At 33.2% G+C, this 19,855-nt stretch overlaps 1 protein-coding gene across 2 annotated transcripts in view; it reads left to right on the top strand.

Annotated features, from left to right (window-relative positions):
- Positions 1 to 1,931: 1,931 nt before the first annotated feature.
- Positions 1,932 to 19,855, top strand: part of LOC140943626 (dehydrogenase/reductase SDR family member 7-like) — a 28,514-nt gene continuing 10,590 nt past the window's right edge. For both annotated transcript variants that reach the window (XM_073392744.1, XM_073392743.1), the window contains exons 1-3: positions 1,932 to 2,282; positions 4,090 to 4,211; positions 4,830 to 5,022. In XM_073392744.1, coding sequence (XP_073248845.1) covers positions 1,970 to 2,282; positions 4,090 to 4,211; positions 4,830 to 5,022 — 628 coding nt within the window. In that variant the 5' untranslated portion in view covers positions 1,932 to 1,969. The remainder of the gene's footprint in view (positions 2,283 to 4,089; positions 4,212 to 4,829; positions 5,023 to 19,855) is intronic.

Here is a 19,855-nt window from a genome sequence, read left to right as displayed (position 1 = left end):
CCTTGATACCGGTGCAGCGCTCTATCGCCCCATGTCAAGGTAATTTGGATTCCTTAATCTGGCCCAAGGAAATTTTTCCCTTTGTGAATCCGGTACACTGGGCTTTAGAATCTAGAACTGATTCAGTTCTATGAATCCGAAATCCCACTAACGATTGAAATCCGGAAACCAAGACTACTTATAACAAGGGATCCGGAATCCGTAGCGTAAGACCCGGAATCCACAGCGAAGAATTCAGAATCCAAGACTGTCTTCGACTACCTTACATTATTACTTACCAGCCAATTGGAGCTGGACATGCCTGAAGATGAATTAATGAAGACATGTATACGCCACTTGCACATTTCCCTCGGCACAATGCACCTTATTTGCCCCTCAAAGTTTTGCATAAGCCGTTGTTTTCAATTTCTCTTGGGACGTATGTAATGCCCATGGGAAATGAAAAAAAAATTGTTATGTATGTTTTTTATGAAAACCTTTCTCCATAATACTACCCCCGAGCCTAAACGGGGGACTGGATGGGCGTGTACAAATGTTAGTTTGCCAGTTAAAATTTTGGAAATTCTTCAGTTATAAACAAAAAACGAGAAGTCCAAAGACTACTTCAAAGCTGATCATAACAACGTGTATTTCTTTTTTATAACAATATTTCGGCTGGCCATACCAGCATTCTTCAGATTTACAGATGCCACTGAATTTATGATAGGGGCTACAATATTCTGTTTGAGGAGAATGTCGCAATAAAAACTTGTTTAATTTTTTTTGTTCTTAATATTTTAGCTGATTAGATCTTTTTTTCTGGAGATTCAACTTTGAAAATCAGCAGGATCTTCGTCCACGTTTTTGGCAGTTAATTTCTTTATCAATTTGACAGTTGTCAGTTAAATTTTAGGACAGTTTTGTAAGTTGTCATGCTGCTGATGCTGTTAAATGATTATTAAAAATTAACTATGAAACTTATTTGTTAATTTTTCATCCGACATTTACCTTAAAAAAGGCATGTATAATGTTGATTTAAAATTATGTTCGAAAACCGATGCAGTAATACCATACTTTTTATCAGTTTTTCTATTGAAATCATTTCAACTGGCCCTCCATTTCTCAAGTGTTGTGTTATTCTGCTCCGGTACAAAGAGTTTTGCTGGAAAGAGTTCCAACATTCCCAACCATTAAGCTGATCAAAATTTATACCTTCTGAATACTAGGACGTAGATCCTACGAAAGTCATCAAGAAAGACCGTATCTGGATCGTCTCCTTAAAAGCTGACAATTGCTTCTATAACACCCTCATTATTAGCAACCATCGTGGAAGTGTATACCTTCTGGTGCGTTCTCGGAGATAGAAAATTTGAGATCATGGTCAATTTTACTGCAACAGATGGTACATGACACGCATCAAATTGTTAACTGGAACTAAATGACATTTGAGCGTCCTGCCGCTAAGATTACGCATATAAGAGAGATTAACATTCACGTTTCCGCCTAACGGCAAACGGAAATTTGTACCACGTGACCAAGTTTTCCTTAATTGTCGTTAACTGTTTATCACTTCAACAAAAAAATAAGTAGTTTGACGCCAGTTTTATACATAAGAATTGTTCTGGACAGTTTTCATCTGCTTATTTTCTATTCTGAGAAATTCTCAACTTGAATCTGACTTTTGCCGTTTGGCGTAAACGTGAATCTTAAACTCCCTATAAACGCACATTTGATCACATTGTCTGCCGAAAAGAGTGGAAAACGGTTTTTTTAGAAAACAAATTAAAGGACAATCAGCAGCTTCGTCAGCTGTGAGTTAAATCCAAGGCAAATGTTAGTTGTCAGCTAAATTTTGGCCATTTTTTGTTAGTTGTCAGTTGCCCCATCCATTGGGTTGGGTTGCCTGGGACGAGATCTCTGATCAGTAGGGATCTGGGGATAGAATAAAAATATTGGACGCCTGGCGCAAAGTTACTTAATCATTCTGACGATGTTGGGGATCTTACTGTTAGCCTTTTTGCTGTTTCTTCTTCTCTACCTCGAAATTATTTACTCTCTCCCGTTGTTCCTGTTGATTTTCATCGCAAGAATTTACTTTTCTGATTGCGATACAGTGCTTCATTTCTACGCGACGTTTGCGAAGAAACCGGAACCTCGACTCCGAGGAAAGGTTGTTTGGATAACCGGAGCATCTAGTGGGATTGGAGAGCATTTAGCTTACAGGCTAGCTCAGTGTGGATGTAAATTGGTGCTATCAGCCAGAAGAAGAGATGAATTGGAAAGGGTAAAAAATCAGTGTTTAGGTTCGTATGAAATGAAACACTCAGTCGTTCCGAGTTAGTATCAATATACATGTAGACATCATATATACCCCTTCGTCCCTCTGTCTTAGCCCTTTTGGATCAGTCTATCCTACGAATACAGCCCTCTCTCATCCCCCCGCCCCCACCCCAATCGCCGTGCGTTTTGGTCCCAAAAATTTCATACTGGTGATGTATTAAATCTGTACAGAATCTGGCCAGGAGCTATGATTGGTTGACATACAAAAGGTCACAAAGATCAAATATATAAGGTAGCTGAATCTTCCAAGGAACACTCATTCCTTTGAAAAATATTCACTTCCCAAGGAGTAGTTTTATTTCTGCTGGCACCAACTGTGCAGCTGCACAGAATGCAGAAGCTCATACGAACAATAATCAATAAGGAGAAACAGACATTCAAACAAACTTATGTCTGGAACCCCATGACTACTAGATCAATTAAGTAAACACAAATTTACATCATGAGAACAAAATTGTTTTGAACCAAACTGCAGATGTCTCTAGCAAAATGTATGAGTGGTGGGGAGCATTGAGAGGTTGTGGCTGTGATCAGCTATACACATCTCCTTTGCATCCACAGTAAGGATCAATGACCACACCACATGGTTTCTTTTAGGTGATAAATGAAAAAACAAACAAACAAACAAAAAAAACCTTTGTCTACAACTACTTGTGTTGGCAGCATTTGGTCATAGAAAGTGAAACTTAGACTTTTAGCAGTGTATGTGGTAAATAATGGGTGGCTATAATAACTTTTTTCCCATTGGTTTCATTAAAGTAAATGTCAATACCTCAGGGCTTGGCTTTAAAGCCGACGTTGTGAAAAAAGAAGAAGAACTATCATTTTCAGTAGATGCTGAAGAAAAATAACGTCTGCATGCAAATTTCATTTTTGTGAGAGGCTTAAAAGTGTTCGAAACGAAGTAAAACTTTCTTTACACTCACCGATGCTTAGCTTAAAAAAAAAAAAGAGTGAGTCATTAATGAAGCACTATGTCAAAGTTACGTGTGCCTTTAAGTGAGCCCGTAAGTTACCACGTAAAACAGAAACTTATGAGAGTGCTAAGTGCTTTCCTTGCAACACCCGTAAGTGTACCCATAACGGATTCGTAAGTGACCTACTTAAGTGGAAACTTAAGTGTAGGTTTTATGCAACCGGGGTCCCTGGTCCCTGATGTAACTAAACTGCTATCAGTCTCTTAATTTCCCCAGATTTTGTAAGGAGAGTGCAAGTGAGGACGAGTGTTGAGCTGCATGATGGGAGAAATGTGGCAGCAGCCCAGAAGAATAAATGCACTTCTCCCATCTCATGCCTTTAGGCACACCCATGGTCATTTTTTGTGTCTCCCTCCGACAGACTAAGAAAAATGAGTCATTGCTGGTAGTCGACTATTATGTGACAAATAGTGAATGCCAAAACCTTTCATTTCATTTAATGTGGAGGAGGCCATGCCTGACCTGCCAGTTTTTGTACTAACGTTTTTACACTGTTCTTAATTTTAACCAGTGTCACAGTTTCAGCTTATCTTGGTGCCATTTGCCATCATTTTATTTCTCTAGGCCGCCAGTCCCCTATCAGAAATTATCTTAACGGCACCTATCATATAATTATTATCATGATTGTGGTTTTGCAGGTTGCAATGCTTACAACTGTCAGTCAATAGGCTCATTTTTAAAATCCTTCTTCTCTTTGTTGAGGATGGGTTTATGGGTTTGACCATGCTCTTGGTGGTGTTGATGATTTTTATGGTTGCTATTATTATTAAATCATTATTACATTTTCTTGTAGATGTAGCAAGTAAAATATTTCCATTAACTTTTGAAGAAGATTTTCTTGTTCTGCCACTCGATGTTACTGACTTTCCAACCCATGAAGGCTGTCCGGAAACAGTCATCAAACATTTTGGCAAGGTACCTGAGATTCATGTTTTATACTTGTCTCCAGGAATCAGATTTATCTTAGATTGTTCATCCTTGTCAGTGAATTATAATTGTTGCCACTTTCCTCAACTCTTACTTCCGGGTGATTTGAGACCCTTGGCAAATCCTAAAGGACACTGCTTTGAGACATTTGTTTTTACTCGTAACAACTTCTGTGTGTAGATTTTTTTCAAAATGTAAAAGTGCCTGTGATTACATGGTGGGTAATTCATTGTTAAAAGGCAGTTAGTTGTAACCAAAACAAATTCTCTAGTGTGATCAGTGTACATGTACTTAGGTAGCCCGTCTACAGGCTAGTATTTAGAGGGGGGGGGGGGGGGGGGGAGCAAAACCCAGGGCCCTTCCCGTCGATATCCCACTAAAGCTATTTACGGTACTGACTGAATTTTTCGACTTCAAAGTGGCTGTCATAAAGTGGTAGTTGAACTTCGTGTCGTACAATTTTGCTCTGAAATCATACTTCTAATTTCAAATCAAACTCGTGCTGTGCACTTGTTCAGTTTTAAAATCACGTGTAAGATTTTAGGCCAAATTGCACCCCACTCAGTTCAACTACCTTTATTAATCAAATGTTGTCATCACCCTCAGATTGATTTTCTAGTAAACAACGCAGGCCTTGCTCAAATGGGATCATCTGTGGCCAGTAGTTTGGATGTCGATCAGGCCGTGATGAAGGTTAACGTACTGGGTGCAATCTCGTTAACAAAAGCTGTTCTTCCTCACATGGTGCACAACAAATCTGGCCAAATTGTTGTCGTGAGTAGTGCCTCAGGGAAATGTGGTGAGTTTATTACCCTTTAAGCCTCAGTATCCACATACAAATTCTCCCAACTGATCTCTATGCATTTCCTTACTGAATTAGTTGAGAGACTGAATTTGAAAAACGAGAGCATTTCCCTTTTGGTGATCTTTATATCAATTCTCGTAATCTTTTCTATTGATTCAATATTGGTAATGTTGGGAGAAAACTGATGTTTGTCACTCTTGGCACTTACAGGATTAAAAAGCAAACACTAATTCTTACTCATTTAACCCTTTCACTGCCAGAGTGAAAAAAGGAGTTTTGTAAGGTGGCTCCAACTTTTGAGTCTGGGAACAAACTTAATCCTATGGAGTGACCATTCAAATAAAACCTCTCTGCCTGCGATTTTACATGGTACTATTTGTTTTTCAAAATTTTACGAAATGAAATTGGAATTTTTTTTTGAATTTTGCCCTTGGCCACATTTGGCAGTGAAAGGGTTGAGTATGCCTAGTGGAGATCAAGTCCTCAAGAGTAAGCAACGTCAATAACAACATCAGTAGAGCATTAAGAGAAAAAGGTTGTGAGAAATAATTAAATGACGCGGATCTTTTATAAAATTCTCTCAACTAAAAAAACTGATCTAACGGTGTGACGGTTGTAGAAACAAGTTGATGGAAGTAATTGGGAGTGCTTGGGGAAGGGTGCCCGTGTCCCCTCCTTCAGTTAGTAGGGACCTTACGAAATTACGACGACGACGGCAACATCAAAAAACAAAAGGTTTAGTTAGTAGTTATATAATGATGCCATGGTACTCACTCACTTGGTACTTTTCCCCTATCATTATTCAATTATTTCCGTCATCCCACCCAAAATTTCAATGACGGAATTTAGACTAACAAATTTTTGTACTTTTTTTAATTAATTTCTGAGTTTATCTTCTATCATTGTTCAATTAATTTGTGTCTTACGTCTTGTACTTTTTTCTGGTTATTTTCTATCATTGCATTTTTTTACTGATCATTTATGTCATTACTCGATTAAGCACTGTTATCAACTATTTTCTGGTAAAAGCTGTTATCTAAAATTGAATCAGAAAAATAAAATGGCTTAAAGAGATTAATATAATAATAAAAACACAATGATTAGCAAGGTTATTCCAAATTACGCAAAGAACATTAAGAAGGAGTATATTTTTATAATAGATATCAATAAAAAATGTGAAAAATTTTTAAATAAAATAGACGAAGAAAATGTTTTTAATTCCCCACAAGCTAAAAAGCTTATTATTTATTTTAATAAATTTTTAATTTTTCAAGAACTTGGTCATTTTAAGGATATTAGTAATTATTGTTTTGAAAATGAAGATGTTAATTTTATAGTGTATTTAGAAAGAAAATTAGAAGAAAATATGGATTTATTTTTTAATCCAGTTAGTTTTAAGTTTGAAGAAGAAAAGTATGAGAATGATGAAACAGGTTTCAAATTATTTTTTGAAAGTTTTGAAAAATTTAAGGATAAAATAAAAGAAAAAGACATAAATTTAATTTTTGATAGTGATAGCGATTAAATATGTTTTAATCTCATAACATTTTTTTTGTTATGAGATTTTTTTTATCTAAACGTAAGATAAAAAATGTATTGCTATTGTAAAGATGAGTTTGATTGGTTGATGAAAATGATAGAAAAAGGTAATTGTTTTTCTAAATGGGAAAATATCAGTAAATTTATAGATGATAGTTTTTTAGAATTACGTTATATGAAAAAACGATTTGGTTACTTATTTTATGATGAAAATAAATATATCAAAAAAGTTAATGGTCGTAATGCTATTTGTGTTAATAAAGAGGACCAATTTGTTTGTCGTAAACCTGAAGAACCAACATTTCATGGAATTGATGAAAACGAACCGGTGTTTAATCCAGATGGAAAAACCAATAAAAAGCGTTATCTTAATGTCACCATTCCTATGGAAGACACAGAGCGTTATGAGATTAAGTATTTAGATGAAATTGATAGAGGAGAACCTTATGTTACAAATGGCGATAAATCACAAGACGAAGAAATAAAAAAAACTAAAAATATTCTTTAAAAGATTAAATTGGTAAATCCTGAAATTTATAACAGCGATGATTTTTATGATGTATTATATTCAAAAGAGTTTGATAACATCGAACTTGAGAAAGACCATAAAAAGTTTTATGAACAAGTAAGGGAAATTGTATTATGCGAAAAAATTTAAATGGTAAGATTAATATTAGGAGATTTTCCCAACAAGAATAATCTAATCAAAATAATAAAATGGAACCAAGATCTAGAGAAACTACTCCTACAAAAGAGGATTTGGAATTTATAGTTGATGATGGTTATAGACATGATGTGGATCCAGATTATGTTCCAGATGAAAAATATCTTGTTAGTGGAAAAGAGTTTAAAAAGTTAACACAAAATGCTAAAAAACTTGGTGCTGAATCGCTTGATTATTCAAAACGAAAAAATAACAAATACATGGTTACACTTTCAAGTGGAAAAAAAGTTCATTTTGGATCAACAAAATATGCTGATTATCTTACTCACAAAGACAAAGATAGAAGAGATAAATATCTTTCTAGAGCTACAAAGATTAAGAATAAACAAGGAGAATTAACTTATAATAACCCAGAATCTGCTGACTTTTGGTCCGTTCATTTACTTTGGCCTAAAAAATGATTTAAAAAATAATTTAATAATTATAATAAAAGTGAATTCAAATAAGTGTAACAACGAAATTTGTGCTGCAACTAGATATTATCTTGATGACGGCGATAAATTTAATAGTTTAGAAAAAGAATTAAGAAAAGTATCTGGTAGTTTATTTTCTTTAGAACAAGCAGTAAAAGAACTAAAAGAAAAAGTAAATTTATTAGTAAAGAAAAATGAAAAGTTGGTTTAAGAATAAAAAGGTTTTTTAAAAAATGAATCGCAAAAAAATTTTAAAAGATGGAAAGAAGTTTTATATTCATCCTACTTTTTCTAAATACTCCTCTTCAAAAGACGGTGAAATTTTAAATGTAAAAACTGGAAGAATATTAAAAAAAAATTTGACTGATCAGGGATACTATCAGTTTAGTATCAGTGATAAAAATCTATCCAAACCAAAGAATTACTATATACATAGGTTTGAATGGGAATGTATTAAAGGTGATATTCCAGAAGGATATGTAGTTGACCATTGTGATTCTGTTAAAACAAATAATAAAATTGAAAATTTACAATTACTAACTGTCTCAGAAAACATCAGAAAAGGAAATAATAAACCAATAAAATCATTTAAAATCAAAAATAACAAACAAAAAAATTATGAAAGTATTACTTCTGCTTCACTCGAATTAGATATTTCCTTTTCAATTATTTCTAATATTTGTAGAAAAGTAAAGTATTACAAAACAGTGATTTCCAAAAAAGATGGGGATAGATACACATTTGAATTTTTAGAAAAAAAAGTTTAAAGATTAAATAAATTTATTTAAAATGCAATTGTCAAGTTACGAAAATCTCACCCAAGACAATATTATCTTTAAAGAATCCAAAGAATTTAAAGTAAAAGATAGCAAAATTAAATACAAGCGTATTCCAATTGAAATCAAATATTCGAATGGAAAGAAAGGACCGCTTGTAATCGAAACCCCATTTCTTTTTAGCTTTGGTGTTAATGAAAAGAAAAATCAAGAAACAAAAAAGTTAGTAGGTTATAGTATCCCAGTATGTCTTTGGGCTAAAGATAGCGAACCAAATAACAAAGAAAAAGCATTTTTGGAAGTTATTAATAACGTAACATCTCTTTCTCAACAATATTTAGAGAATGAATACGGTCCAGATTTAGCTTCATCTCTAACTTGTCCATTATATTACAAACAGGAAGAATACACTGATAAAAAAGGAAAGAAGAAAACAAGAAATGATCCATCATCCGCACCAGTTTTTTATGCGAAACTTATTTACTCAGAAAAATCAAAGAAAATTTTATCTTTGTTTAAGGGAAAGGGAGGTAAAGATTTAAATCCTTTTAAATATGTTGATCAGTACTGTAATGTTAAATTGGCATTGATAATTGAAGGAATCTTCATAAGTAAAACTGTGACATCTTTACAAATAAAAGTACATGAGTGCTATGTCAAACCACTCAAACCTAGAGAGTCTTTACTAACAATTGAAGAGGAAGAGGAAAAGGAAGAGAGTGAGAGTGAGAGTGAGAGTGAGGGTGATTATACAAAAGATGGTCTTGAAGCATTAATTGTAAAAGTTAATGATGAAGAGTAATAATAGGATTTATTTTTAATACGAATTTCGTATTAAAAATCAACCAAATCCTTAGAACTAACCCATGAGTTAAATTTATCAGGATATCCACTCCATTTTACTAATGCCATTTTTTTCTTATTATCTCGTCTGATAATCTTTTCTATTCTAAATGTTTGTTGTTTTGTTTTTTGTAATTCTTGGTTGTAGAAAGAACCCTTAATTTCTTCTCCCATCAGATCAACAATTTTATACGTAACAGGTTTTGTAGGTAAAACTTTATCAATAACGAATATTTCTTCTGTCCAGTTTGGTGTGTAGCCTTTATCAAATACCTTCCTCTTATACTTAGAAATTCTAACTTTATCACCAACCGCAAACTTTGATTTACCAGGTTTCAAGTAAATAGTTTCACCGTACAAATTAGACCAAACTTTACTTTCATTTTTCTTTTTACTTGCTTCAACAGGAGTCGTTTTTATACTAGAATGTCTAGAGTTATTGTAATCATCAACTAGTTTATCTATCTTATCCCAGTAAATAGTGTTGTTATTCACAGTAAACATCTTCCACATTCTGTTTTTCATTGTTTTATTCCATCTCTCAACAACACTAGATTTCTCCTCGTTTTCAGTGTGATACAACTTGATACCATTTCTTTTCAGAAAATCTTTAAAATGTTTGCTTATAAATTCGGAACCTTTATCAGTCCATAACATTTGAGGTTTACGTTTACTTTTGAATATGTCATCGAATGCTTTACTGACAGTTTCGGTTTTTTTATCTTTCATTCCCCTAATCCATCCATACTTGCTAAACACATCAATAACCATCAACAAATATTTAATTCCTTTATTCCACTTACTAAACTTTTGCATTTCAACTAAATCAGCAGCCCAGATATCATCAATTCCGTTTGAGACTACTGATCTCTTTTGAAAGTTTCTTGTGATTGGTTTGTGAAGTTCGTCGGCTAATTGTTGAGACCAATCACTACTCAACGCCGACTCGCGTTTTTTTGAATGCCAAGACCAAGTTTTTGTTTTGTATTAATCAAGAATCTAGCAGTTGAGCCCCACTTTGGCATTTCACCATATGGTATCTCATCCAATGATTGTACCATCTCTCTATCACAATCACCTTTGTTTCTTCCCATGTCGTAACAAATATCGTGATAAGCTGCAATCTCATCGACTTTGTTATACGGTTTAACTTTCCACTCTGTCACTTTTCCGGTTTCAGGATTATAACTTAATTGTTTGTCTAGAGGATTGTAGGGACCCATATATTTGTACGAACCTGGAGTCCATCCTGCTTTTGGTTTTGGAAGTTTTCCAATCCATTTGTGAATATCTATTCCTTTCCCATCTAATTCTGGTCTATCAGTTTTATACTTTTTATTTGGTCTAACTTTTGTTGATAGTTCATCCATTGCTGTTCCAACAGAATCTTGAATAAATGGGGTGAGTTTATTAATCCCATAATTTACAGCTTTCTTCTGAAGATTTTTATTTCTCATTAACTCGCTTGCTCCATATCTTCCCATTTCAAATGCTTTCTTTCCCATCCAAGGTAAACCGTAATGAACAAATCCATCAACTGCTGTACCAACAACAGTATCGAAGACGCCCGCCCCTTCAGACGGGCTGATTAGTTTTTTGACTTCTTTTTAGTTTTTCTTTTTCCACTTCCAGTTTGAGAAGCTGTTCCAGTTTTCACATATCTAACTTTTTTAATTCCACAAACTGCACAATGACAGAAGAATTGAGTGCGCCCACGTTTATCAGATTGGTAACCACTTGGCTCTGTGCAAGGAGTTACTCTTTTATCTTTAATGCAATAAGATTCTTTCATTTAATATAATGTTTAGATAAAAAATATGACTACTAGATCTAATTTTCTTAAAAGTGAACTTCAAAAGATATACGATAACTTAAACATGAGTTATGAATACGCTGATTTTTCTAGATTGGAAAACGATACTAAATTTATAAAAGTATTTGAGTTGCTTATGGAAATAAGTGAGAAATCAAATACGCTTAACAAAGTTGTAAAAGGAAACTATCTATTCTTATAAATAAAATGGAAGCCAAATTCTTTTCTGAGATAGAGAAAAAGATGGATGTTAAAACAATCAAGGATTTCGAGAAAGAAGTAAGGACAAAAATATATAATGAGTTGGAGTCTCTTAGAAAGAAAAACGGCGATCTTTCTAGAGTGCTAATGGCTGGTGAATGTCAGATGTGGGAAAAAATAAGAAATGAGGAATATTCTTGGTTGCGACTAAATAGTGATAAAAAGAAGAAACTTTATCGTCTTATTGATATTTACTCAAATTTTGTTGACATAGTTGATAGTGTTAAAGATCTAAATACAAAAGTTGATAGGGTTAAACAGCTAAAGGATACACCTGTGGATAGTGATTAAAATAAGTTTAAAGACTAAAAAAAGTAAAGTATAAAAATGGGAGATAGGTTTGTTAAAGATTTTGATTTATCTTTTGATAACCAGTTACTAGTTGATTACGAGATTGAAATTCGAAATGAAATTAAAAGTCTTTTAGATGATGTTAAAAAAGAAAATTATTTATTTTATTTAGAAGTAAATAGACAAGAAGCTAAATTTTGGGTAGAAATTATAAATAAATATAGTCATTTTATTAAGAAAGAAGAAGAAAAATTTAAGAGGTTAAGTAAAATTGTTTGCCAATATAATTCTCTTTGTGATGTTTGTGATAAAATTTCTAGTATTTTATTTGATCTTAAAAGAATTAAATCCAAATAAAAAACCTTTATAGATTAAATAAACTATTTTATTTAATCTTAATAATTTAAGAGAAATAAGCCTTTATAAAATCGCTGTTATCGTTATCAAAATGAGGGTTATGTATCACATCTAGAATACCTTTACCTTTTTGTCGTTCGAATAAATAATATAAACACCAATAACCACATAGAACAGTACTACGATTTTGTATTTCATCTATCGAGTAAACAATAGGTTTTACAGATCCCGTGTGAAAATAATCTAATACTTCGTTTGGCATTATCAGTCCAAATGGATCGAAGTACTCAACCACTGAATCCAGATTTCTATAACAAACCCAGTGTGTTCCAGGGCCTGTTATATCATCCAGATTAATTATTCCACATTCTTTTCTAATCTTTTTTGGTAATCCATCACGACTATATATTCCTCTGAAATGTTTAATACCAAGTCTTTTTACCCATTCCATGAGGTCAAAGTTGGATAGAGGTTTAATTACAAAATGGAGCTGAGAATGGTTAAGGTCAATTATAGAATTGTTCCTAGAATGGGAATTGAGTTGAATGGGCTGTTTTTTCCTAATAGTAGACCCTTGCCTTTGGACTTGGTCTTTTTTTTTTTAACTCCCATTCCTATAGGGTTTTCCCATGTACCAATAAAAGGTGGAGAGCGATACGGATAACCTTCTCCATGTGTGGGAGGAACGTAAACATTTGCTGTATTAGATGAAGCACGTCTGTCAACCTGAAGTCCTCCTCCAAGCATCTTAGATACCAAACTAATTGCTATTGGAATACCAATAGAAGCAAGTGTTCCCAAAAATCCTCCTTCTATCTGTTTACGAGTTGGTTTTATAACTAATTGACCGCCTGTTTTATAAGCTTTGTTGATTTGATTTATTTGTGATTTGGTAAATTCTCTTACAAGAGGTGGTAACATTGGGAAAAACTGTGGGGGAATTGTGATTCCTTTTCCAAATATTTTATTTAATCCAATTTCTCCAAGTGCAGTAGCAGCACCAGTTGCCAATGCAGGAACAACTTTTGAAACTCCTTTTATTGCGTAAGGTAGTACTTTTGCTCCAAGAGATGCTAGTGATGAAAATAAGTTTCCTCCATGTTTTACAGAACGTCTAATCTGTGTTTTACTTATCTTTATATCTGATCCTGTGCCATTTGCAATAGATTTTTTTATTTTATCAATTTGTCTTTTTGTTAACATTAACTCATCGGAACCTTGAAGATGAGAATGTTTTAATCGAAGAGTTAGTGGTGATTGATTTATTATCGCAGAAGCCAGTTTTGACTTTTGTCCATCTGTAAGTGTTACTCCATATTCAATATAAGTAGTCATTTTATTTATTTGATGTTTATATTAAATTTAATCACTTAATCTTTTTTTATTTGTTTTCTCTCAGTTGGTGGTTAAGTTTTTTAATTAGTTTGAATGTTCTAGGTGTGATATATTTAGATTTTATTTTCAAAATCTAAATATTATGTCATAGTGACCTTCTAGAAGGTTATTGTTTTAAATCACGAGGTTATCGTGTGATTTTTTCAACCAATCAAATGATTACACAACATTTTCTACAAGTTGTAGAAAATGTTGTGTAATTATAAAATTCTGTGTAATTATAAAATCTTGTGTAAAATTCTATGTAATTATAACAGTTCGTATACAAATTTGATTATGTCTTACACTTTGAAACAGTTGGAAGGACGCAGGTATGTCTGAGATTAAGCCCTAAGCAATAGTTTTCCTCCTTGCTGTTCTATTTCTGCCTCTCGCTCATGAAGCACCAGAGCGTAAATATTATAATCAGCGTTTGGATTAGCAGATAGTTCGTAATGAAACGATAATTTTGTAACTCCATCTTTTATATCCATTTTTTGTTTTGTAAGATCAAAATAAACAAAAGGAAACAAAGACTCAAAATTTGTTCTATTGAGAAGTGTTCCACCTTGAAAGTCATTATTTGCATATACGTATGACATTACTTCTCGAAACACTCTCGCTGGATCTGTAGCTGGTTTAAAGTGAATATTAGGGTACTCATTTCCATTTCCAACCTCGAGATAACAGCGAGATATATTAGCATTGTTTGGTAGGTTAAAAGTGTTGTACAGGAATGGATTTTCTGTTTGTGAACCAATATTGGCTGTGTTAATTCCAAAAACAAAGACATGACGTGGTTTTGAGATAGCATTTGTAATTCTAAAATGACCTGTTTGCTGTTGAGAGTTATTTGATCGCTCTACTACTTCATTAAGATACACCCATTTGTAGGGCTTAAGATAATTTTCCATGTATAGTATTTTTCCTTCTGAGTTAAATGTTAATCTTGGAACAAATAGTTGAAATCTTGTTAATATAACTCTACAAGCATTACCTCCAGTTCGCCAGATAAGATTGTTATCCAATTCTATTTCTATATTCAATTCAATTTTTGTATTTGGAAGAAGTTTGTCCTCTAATGATTCAAAGAAAGAATATCTGTTAAGAGGAATTTCACATCGTACAGTTGCTGAGTCGCCTAATAGTGCTTTTCTTACTGCAAAACCGTTGTTATAATTAGCTTCAACATCATCTATCATCAATCCTGCTTCATCAGCGTTATTAACTGCATTCCGTCTGTGAGTTACTTGCCTTTTTGTAAATCTATTTCTTTCAGCATTTCTTGTTGTATCAAGATAGTAAAATTCATTTGTGGCAACACTCTCAACATAAGATGGATTATACTCAAGCAAATTCTTAATATTTACCACATGATTAGCATAGTTGCAACTGTAAACATCTCTACCATTTGCTAGGATGGATAACTTTTCTATTAGAGAATTACTTCCATTTACTATTCCCATTTGATCTCCATCTGCATCTATATCAGCTCCAGCAGCCAGCTGATCAACTTTGAAATCCACTGAAAATCGTGCGTTATACCAATCAAAAGGAGTATCTTCTCCTGTGTTATCAGCAACAAATCTATGACCTGTTTTAATTTGATGAGCATTATTTCCAGGCGTGGCTAAAGCCTGTTCAAGGTCAAAAACAACATCTTCATATCTTTCTAAATATTTTGGATTTCTAAAAGACTTCATTTTATTTTAATAATTATATAATTTTCTCTTACGTGTTGAACCTCCACTAAGAATGGCATTCACTCTTTTATTTATCTCTTGTTGATTGTTTGGAATTGTTTCGACATTTTTATTAAAAGTAACTTTTTTATTAGAATTTTTTTTGGTGGGTGGATCTTTTGATAACATTTGAACTATCTTATCACCGGCCTTTTTACCAGCATGTTCACCGGTTTTTGTTGCGGCTGTTGTTACCGCTTTTTCAACGCCTTTTTTAGCAGCTTTTTTCATTGTTTTTCCAAATATTTTTTTACCAAACGATTTAAACACATCCATTATTCCTTCCCCATAAATATGTTGTCTTGTATATCTACCCAATTCAGGGTCAAGTTTCATTTTAAACTCTGATTGTCGCATCATTTTATATTAATAATTATACAAAAAAGGGAAGGGGTTTTCCAAAATTAACTTCATTCTTATAAAGGGAGGGGGGTGCAGGGGGAACCGTAGGTGCCCCCGCTTACATTGAGTGAAGTATCAAAGTCATAAACCAATCTATACCGTTGAAATTTACTGGTCTTCCAATTGTGTCTGTCACATAGACTCTCATTTCATCAATGTGATACGATGATAAAGAACAATACAATGGTCTTTTAGGTTCAAACGTAAATGGATAAGACCTTGTGAGATTATCGGTTGGTATCACAGCTATGGTATTTGTATTTATTCCATTTACAATGCTATCAGTTATTGCTGTTGTGTTGATATTTAACACATCAATCGAATTTGTGATATTTGGTAGTTTTGATCCATACTCTTTTTTTGTAATAAGTTTCTTTTCAAATCCAATCAGGTCTCCAAATTCTGTTCCTCTCAAATCAAGTTGATAGTTATTACTAACTGAAATTAAAATTCGATAGGTAGATAGTATAAAAGTTAGATTGATTGAATACTCCTTTTCTCCTTTGGAGTCTGTTGAGTGATGAGAATTTTGAGCCATATATTGATGAATGTAATCATTAATATCTGAGTAGGAATACATTCCATCTACAAAAGTAATTGTTTGCCAGGTTGAACCATCATGGGTGTATTTGATTTTATTGTTGTCGTAATCACTTCTAATATTGTACCAAGAGTAAGTCATGGACAGCCGGTCAAGAGCAAGTTGATGTCTCTTTTCAGGGTCGAGTTTCAAAGAAGGATTAAATTTGATAGTAAAATCACCGGGTCTGCTTGTTCCTCTTTTTTCCCTATTTATTGAGGAAATGTGTATAGCTCGTTCTTCCATTTTTATATAATTGGTATGTAACTTTTTAGTAAATCATTTAGTTGTTTTTTTGAGATTACTTTCATTTGATTGAGAAGATGTGCTATTTGAGAAAACTCGGGTATTACACCATTATTTCCAGCAAGAATTGAACCACCTAGTAATTCAAGTCTGTCTAGAAGTTGAAGTGGGTTGTTAAAGTAAATCATTCCTTCTCCCATTTGATACTCAAGCGAACCTAAATAAAGTTTAAGAATGTTTTTGTATTTATGTAGAAAATCTTTTTGCATTTTAATCCTTTCTATTTCTTCTTTATCTTCTTCTGTTTTATGTTTTTTTCTATTCAAACCAGCTATTTCTCCTGTAAAAACTTTTACATCATTTTTTACTTCATCAAGTATTTCTTTAAGTCTTTCAGGGTTAGTATCAAAAAAATCATTTGGCCTTGGATATTCCATCATTTTTAATATTTCTAAGTCAACATTATCAAGATTTTTTTCAATGTTATAACGTGTAGGTGATTTTGGTTTAGATGATGTTGGTTCTTCATAATCACCTTCCAAAGCTGGTAATTCTCTCATTTCAGCCAATCTTAAATTAGTTTCATTAATTTTTTCCAATCCTGATGTTAATGCAAGTTGATTAGCTTGAAGTTGTGCTATAGTTGCGTTTTGCTGCTCATCAATACTTTTTTTAATGCTATCTTGAGATTTAATAAGTGGTTTAAATGTCTCTTTAAAACCCTCTCTCATATCTTGTTTTTGCCATTTTGTTATTTTTATTACATCTCTCACCTGTCGAGTCAAAGCATCAGCTTCAATTTTATTTCTTGCAAGTTTTTTGTATTCTTCTATATCCATTTTATCTATTGATTAAATAAAAATGGAAATACCAAACTATGATAGTACCGATGACATTGATAAAAAATATAAACAGCTATTTCCTTTTATGCCGGCGGATACGTTTCGAATGTTGATCTGTGGAAACAGTGGAAGTGGTAAGACTAATTTGTTATATCATATGTTAATCAAACCACTGTTGCATTACGATGAGATTTATCTTTACGCGCGTAATCTAGAACAGGATAAGTATCAAAAGTTAATTCAAAAAATGAGAGAGTTGAGTAGTAAAATTGGATATGAAATACTTCATGTGAGTAACGATGAAATAACTCCGGTTTCAGAAATGGATTACGAAGACAACCAAAAACTTGTAATATTTGATGATTATGTTTGTGATAAAAACCAGAGACAACTGATTGATTATTTCATTCAAGGACGACATAAAAATTGTTCTGTGATTTACCTCAGTCAATCATTTTACAAAACTCCAAAGGATATACGGCTAAATTGTTCTCACTACTGCCTTTATGAATTTCCATCATCGAGAGAATCAAACAGAATATCATCTGAGATGGGAGTTGATAAAGAGGTGTATAAAGCAGCAACTAGAGAACCCTTTACATTTCTATACGTTGATAAACCCAGAAAACGTATTGCTAAAAACTTCACCAGTAATATAACCTTATAATAAATGGGAATATTTAACGAACAATCGTTTGGTCATCCTTTTGCTAAAGGAATACAGGGCGCACCAGGAGTTGGATTTAGTCTAACCAAAAATGGAAATTATGATATTAATAAAAAAAAACTCACAAATGTAGGAGAACCCACTGATAATAATGATTCCGCTACAAAGAAGTATGTTGATGATAATTCCAACCAATCATCAACAACACATCTAACAGTTGATTCAAACATTGATATGAATAATACATACCGAATTACAAATCTTAGCACACCACTGGATGCAAAAGAACCTTCTACAAAAGATTACGTAGACAACACATTTCTTGACAGAAATGGGTCTTACCCAATGAAAGGCAATCTTAAAATGGATAATAAAAAAATAATTAACCTTAGACCACCATCAGATGACACAGACGGTGCAACCAAAAAGTATGTGGACGACTCAATACCTGATACTAGTTCTTTTATAAAAAACGATGGAAGTGTACTAATGACTAATAACCTAAATCTTGGAAACAAAAAAATAGTTGGTCTCGCAACTCCAGTGTCAAACACAGACGCCGCAACAAAGAAATATGTGGATGATAACACAGGTGCCCCAGATTTGAGTGATTACTTGGAAAAAGATGGTACCGTCGCTATGACTGGAGACTTAAATCTTAACAACAATAAAATAGTTAACCTCAATGACCCCACCACAGATCAACAAGCTGCTAATCGCGGATGGGTTCGTAAACAAATAGACCGCCTTGATCATCATTCTGGAAATGGAACAAGTGGTGTGTTTACTATAACAGAACCAAATGTAACAACAACCATGTATCTTCAATATATCTCAGGATCATCCTTTGATGATTTTGTTTTAACTACATCAGCACCTGGTCAACCCCTTGTAGGGTGGACACCAACTGCTAACACATACATTAACAAAATAGAATTTCAATTTGGTTCGCGAAATGTAAACGTTGACTTTTTGTGGTTTATTCCAAGAGATGACTCTAATTACGAATCTAGATTTTGGGTAAGTGGAAATCGCACTGGCACTTGGACATTAAATATTCTTAAGTCTTGGAAATACAATATGTCAGGAGTAAAACTACGAACTCTTAACAACTCCAATCATTCTGCTATTACTTGCAGGGTATTTACTGATCTACCCAAAGCAATAACCAAACCACTTAATAGAATAGAAATAAACACACCTAAAATTGTAATAAGTGGTGTTATAAAAGCCGATGTCAACTTTGGTGGTAATAAAATAGAGAATCTGGGTGTACCAACCCAAGACAATGAAGCAGTAAACAAAGGTTATGTTGACAATCTAGTTCATCATACCGCAGTTCAACCAAGTCATTATAAAGATGAGTTTAGTTATCTCATGTCAAGTGGGGCTCAATGGACTGATGAAACGGATGGAGGGTTTAGTTTTTCTATATCAAAAATAGGAGATTTAGCACCAAACAAAGGAAACTTTCACGACTATAATCACAAAGTAATTTACGCGACTATAATAAAGCAATACTTGCAAGGAATTATACAAAAATATATTTATAAGATGGGAATTAATTTTTACAGACTAGCTGCAAATGCCGAATACACGTTGTGTGTGGAAATACTCAACACTGATTATAATCTTTGGAATAATACACAAATAAGTGTTGACAAAGGAACTTCAAAAGGATTATCAATTGGAAATGTAATTGTAAAAAAACTATCCCATAGATATACCGATTCAAATAAGCTAACAAAAGTTATGTACTACCACAGAATAATAATTAATTTCCGGAAGTTGCCATCTGGGAATAAGTTCTTTATTCACATTTTGGTTGATATTCTTCGGGGTGGATATAACATATCTACGTATCCGAGACTGTTTTCAGGAGTTTACATCATTGCTTATGGAATTGTGGGTACATTTAGCAATATCGATCCAGATAAAGTTTACGACTATCACACCG

The sequence above is a fragment of the Porites lutea genome, chromosome 7 (assembly GCF_958299795.1).
Source record: "Porites lutea chromosome 7, jaPorLute2.1, whole genome shotgun sequence".
In the NCBI taxonomy this organism is placed as follows: Eukaryota; Metazoa; Cnidaria; class Anthozoa; order Scleractinia; family Poritidae; genus Porites; species Porites lutea.
The sequence above is the reverse complement of the archived record's forward strand: the minus strand, read 5'-3'. Positions and strand labels throughout refer to the sequence as shown.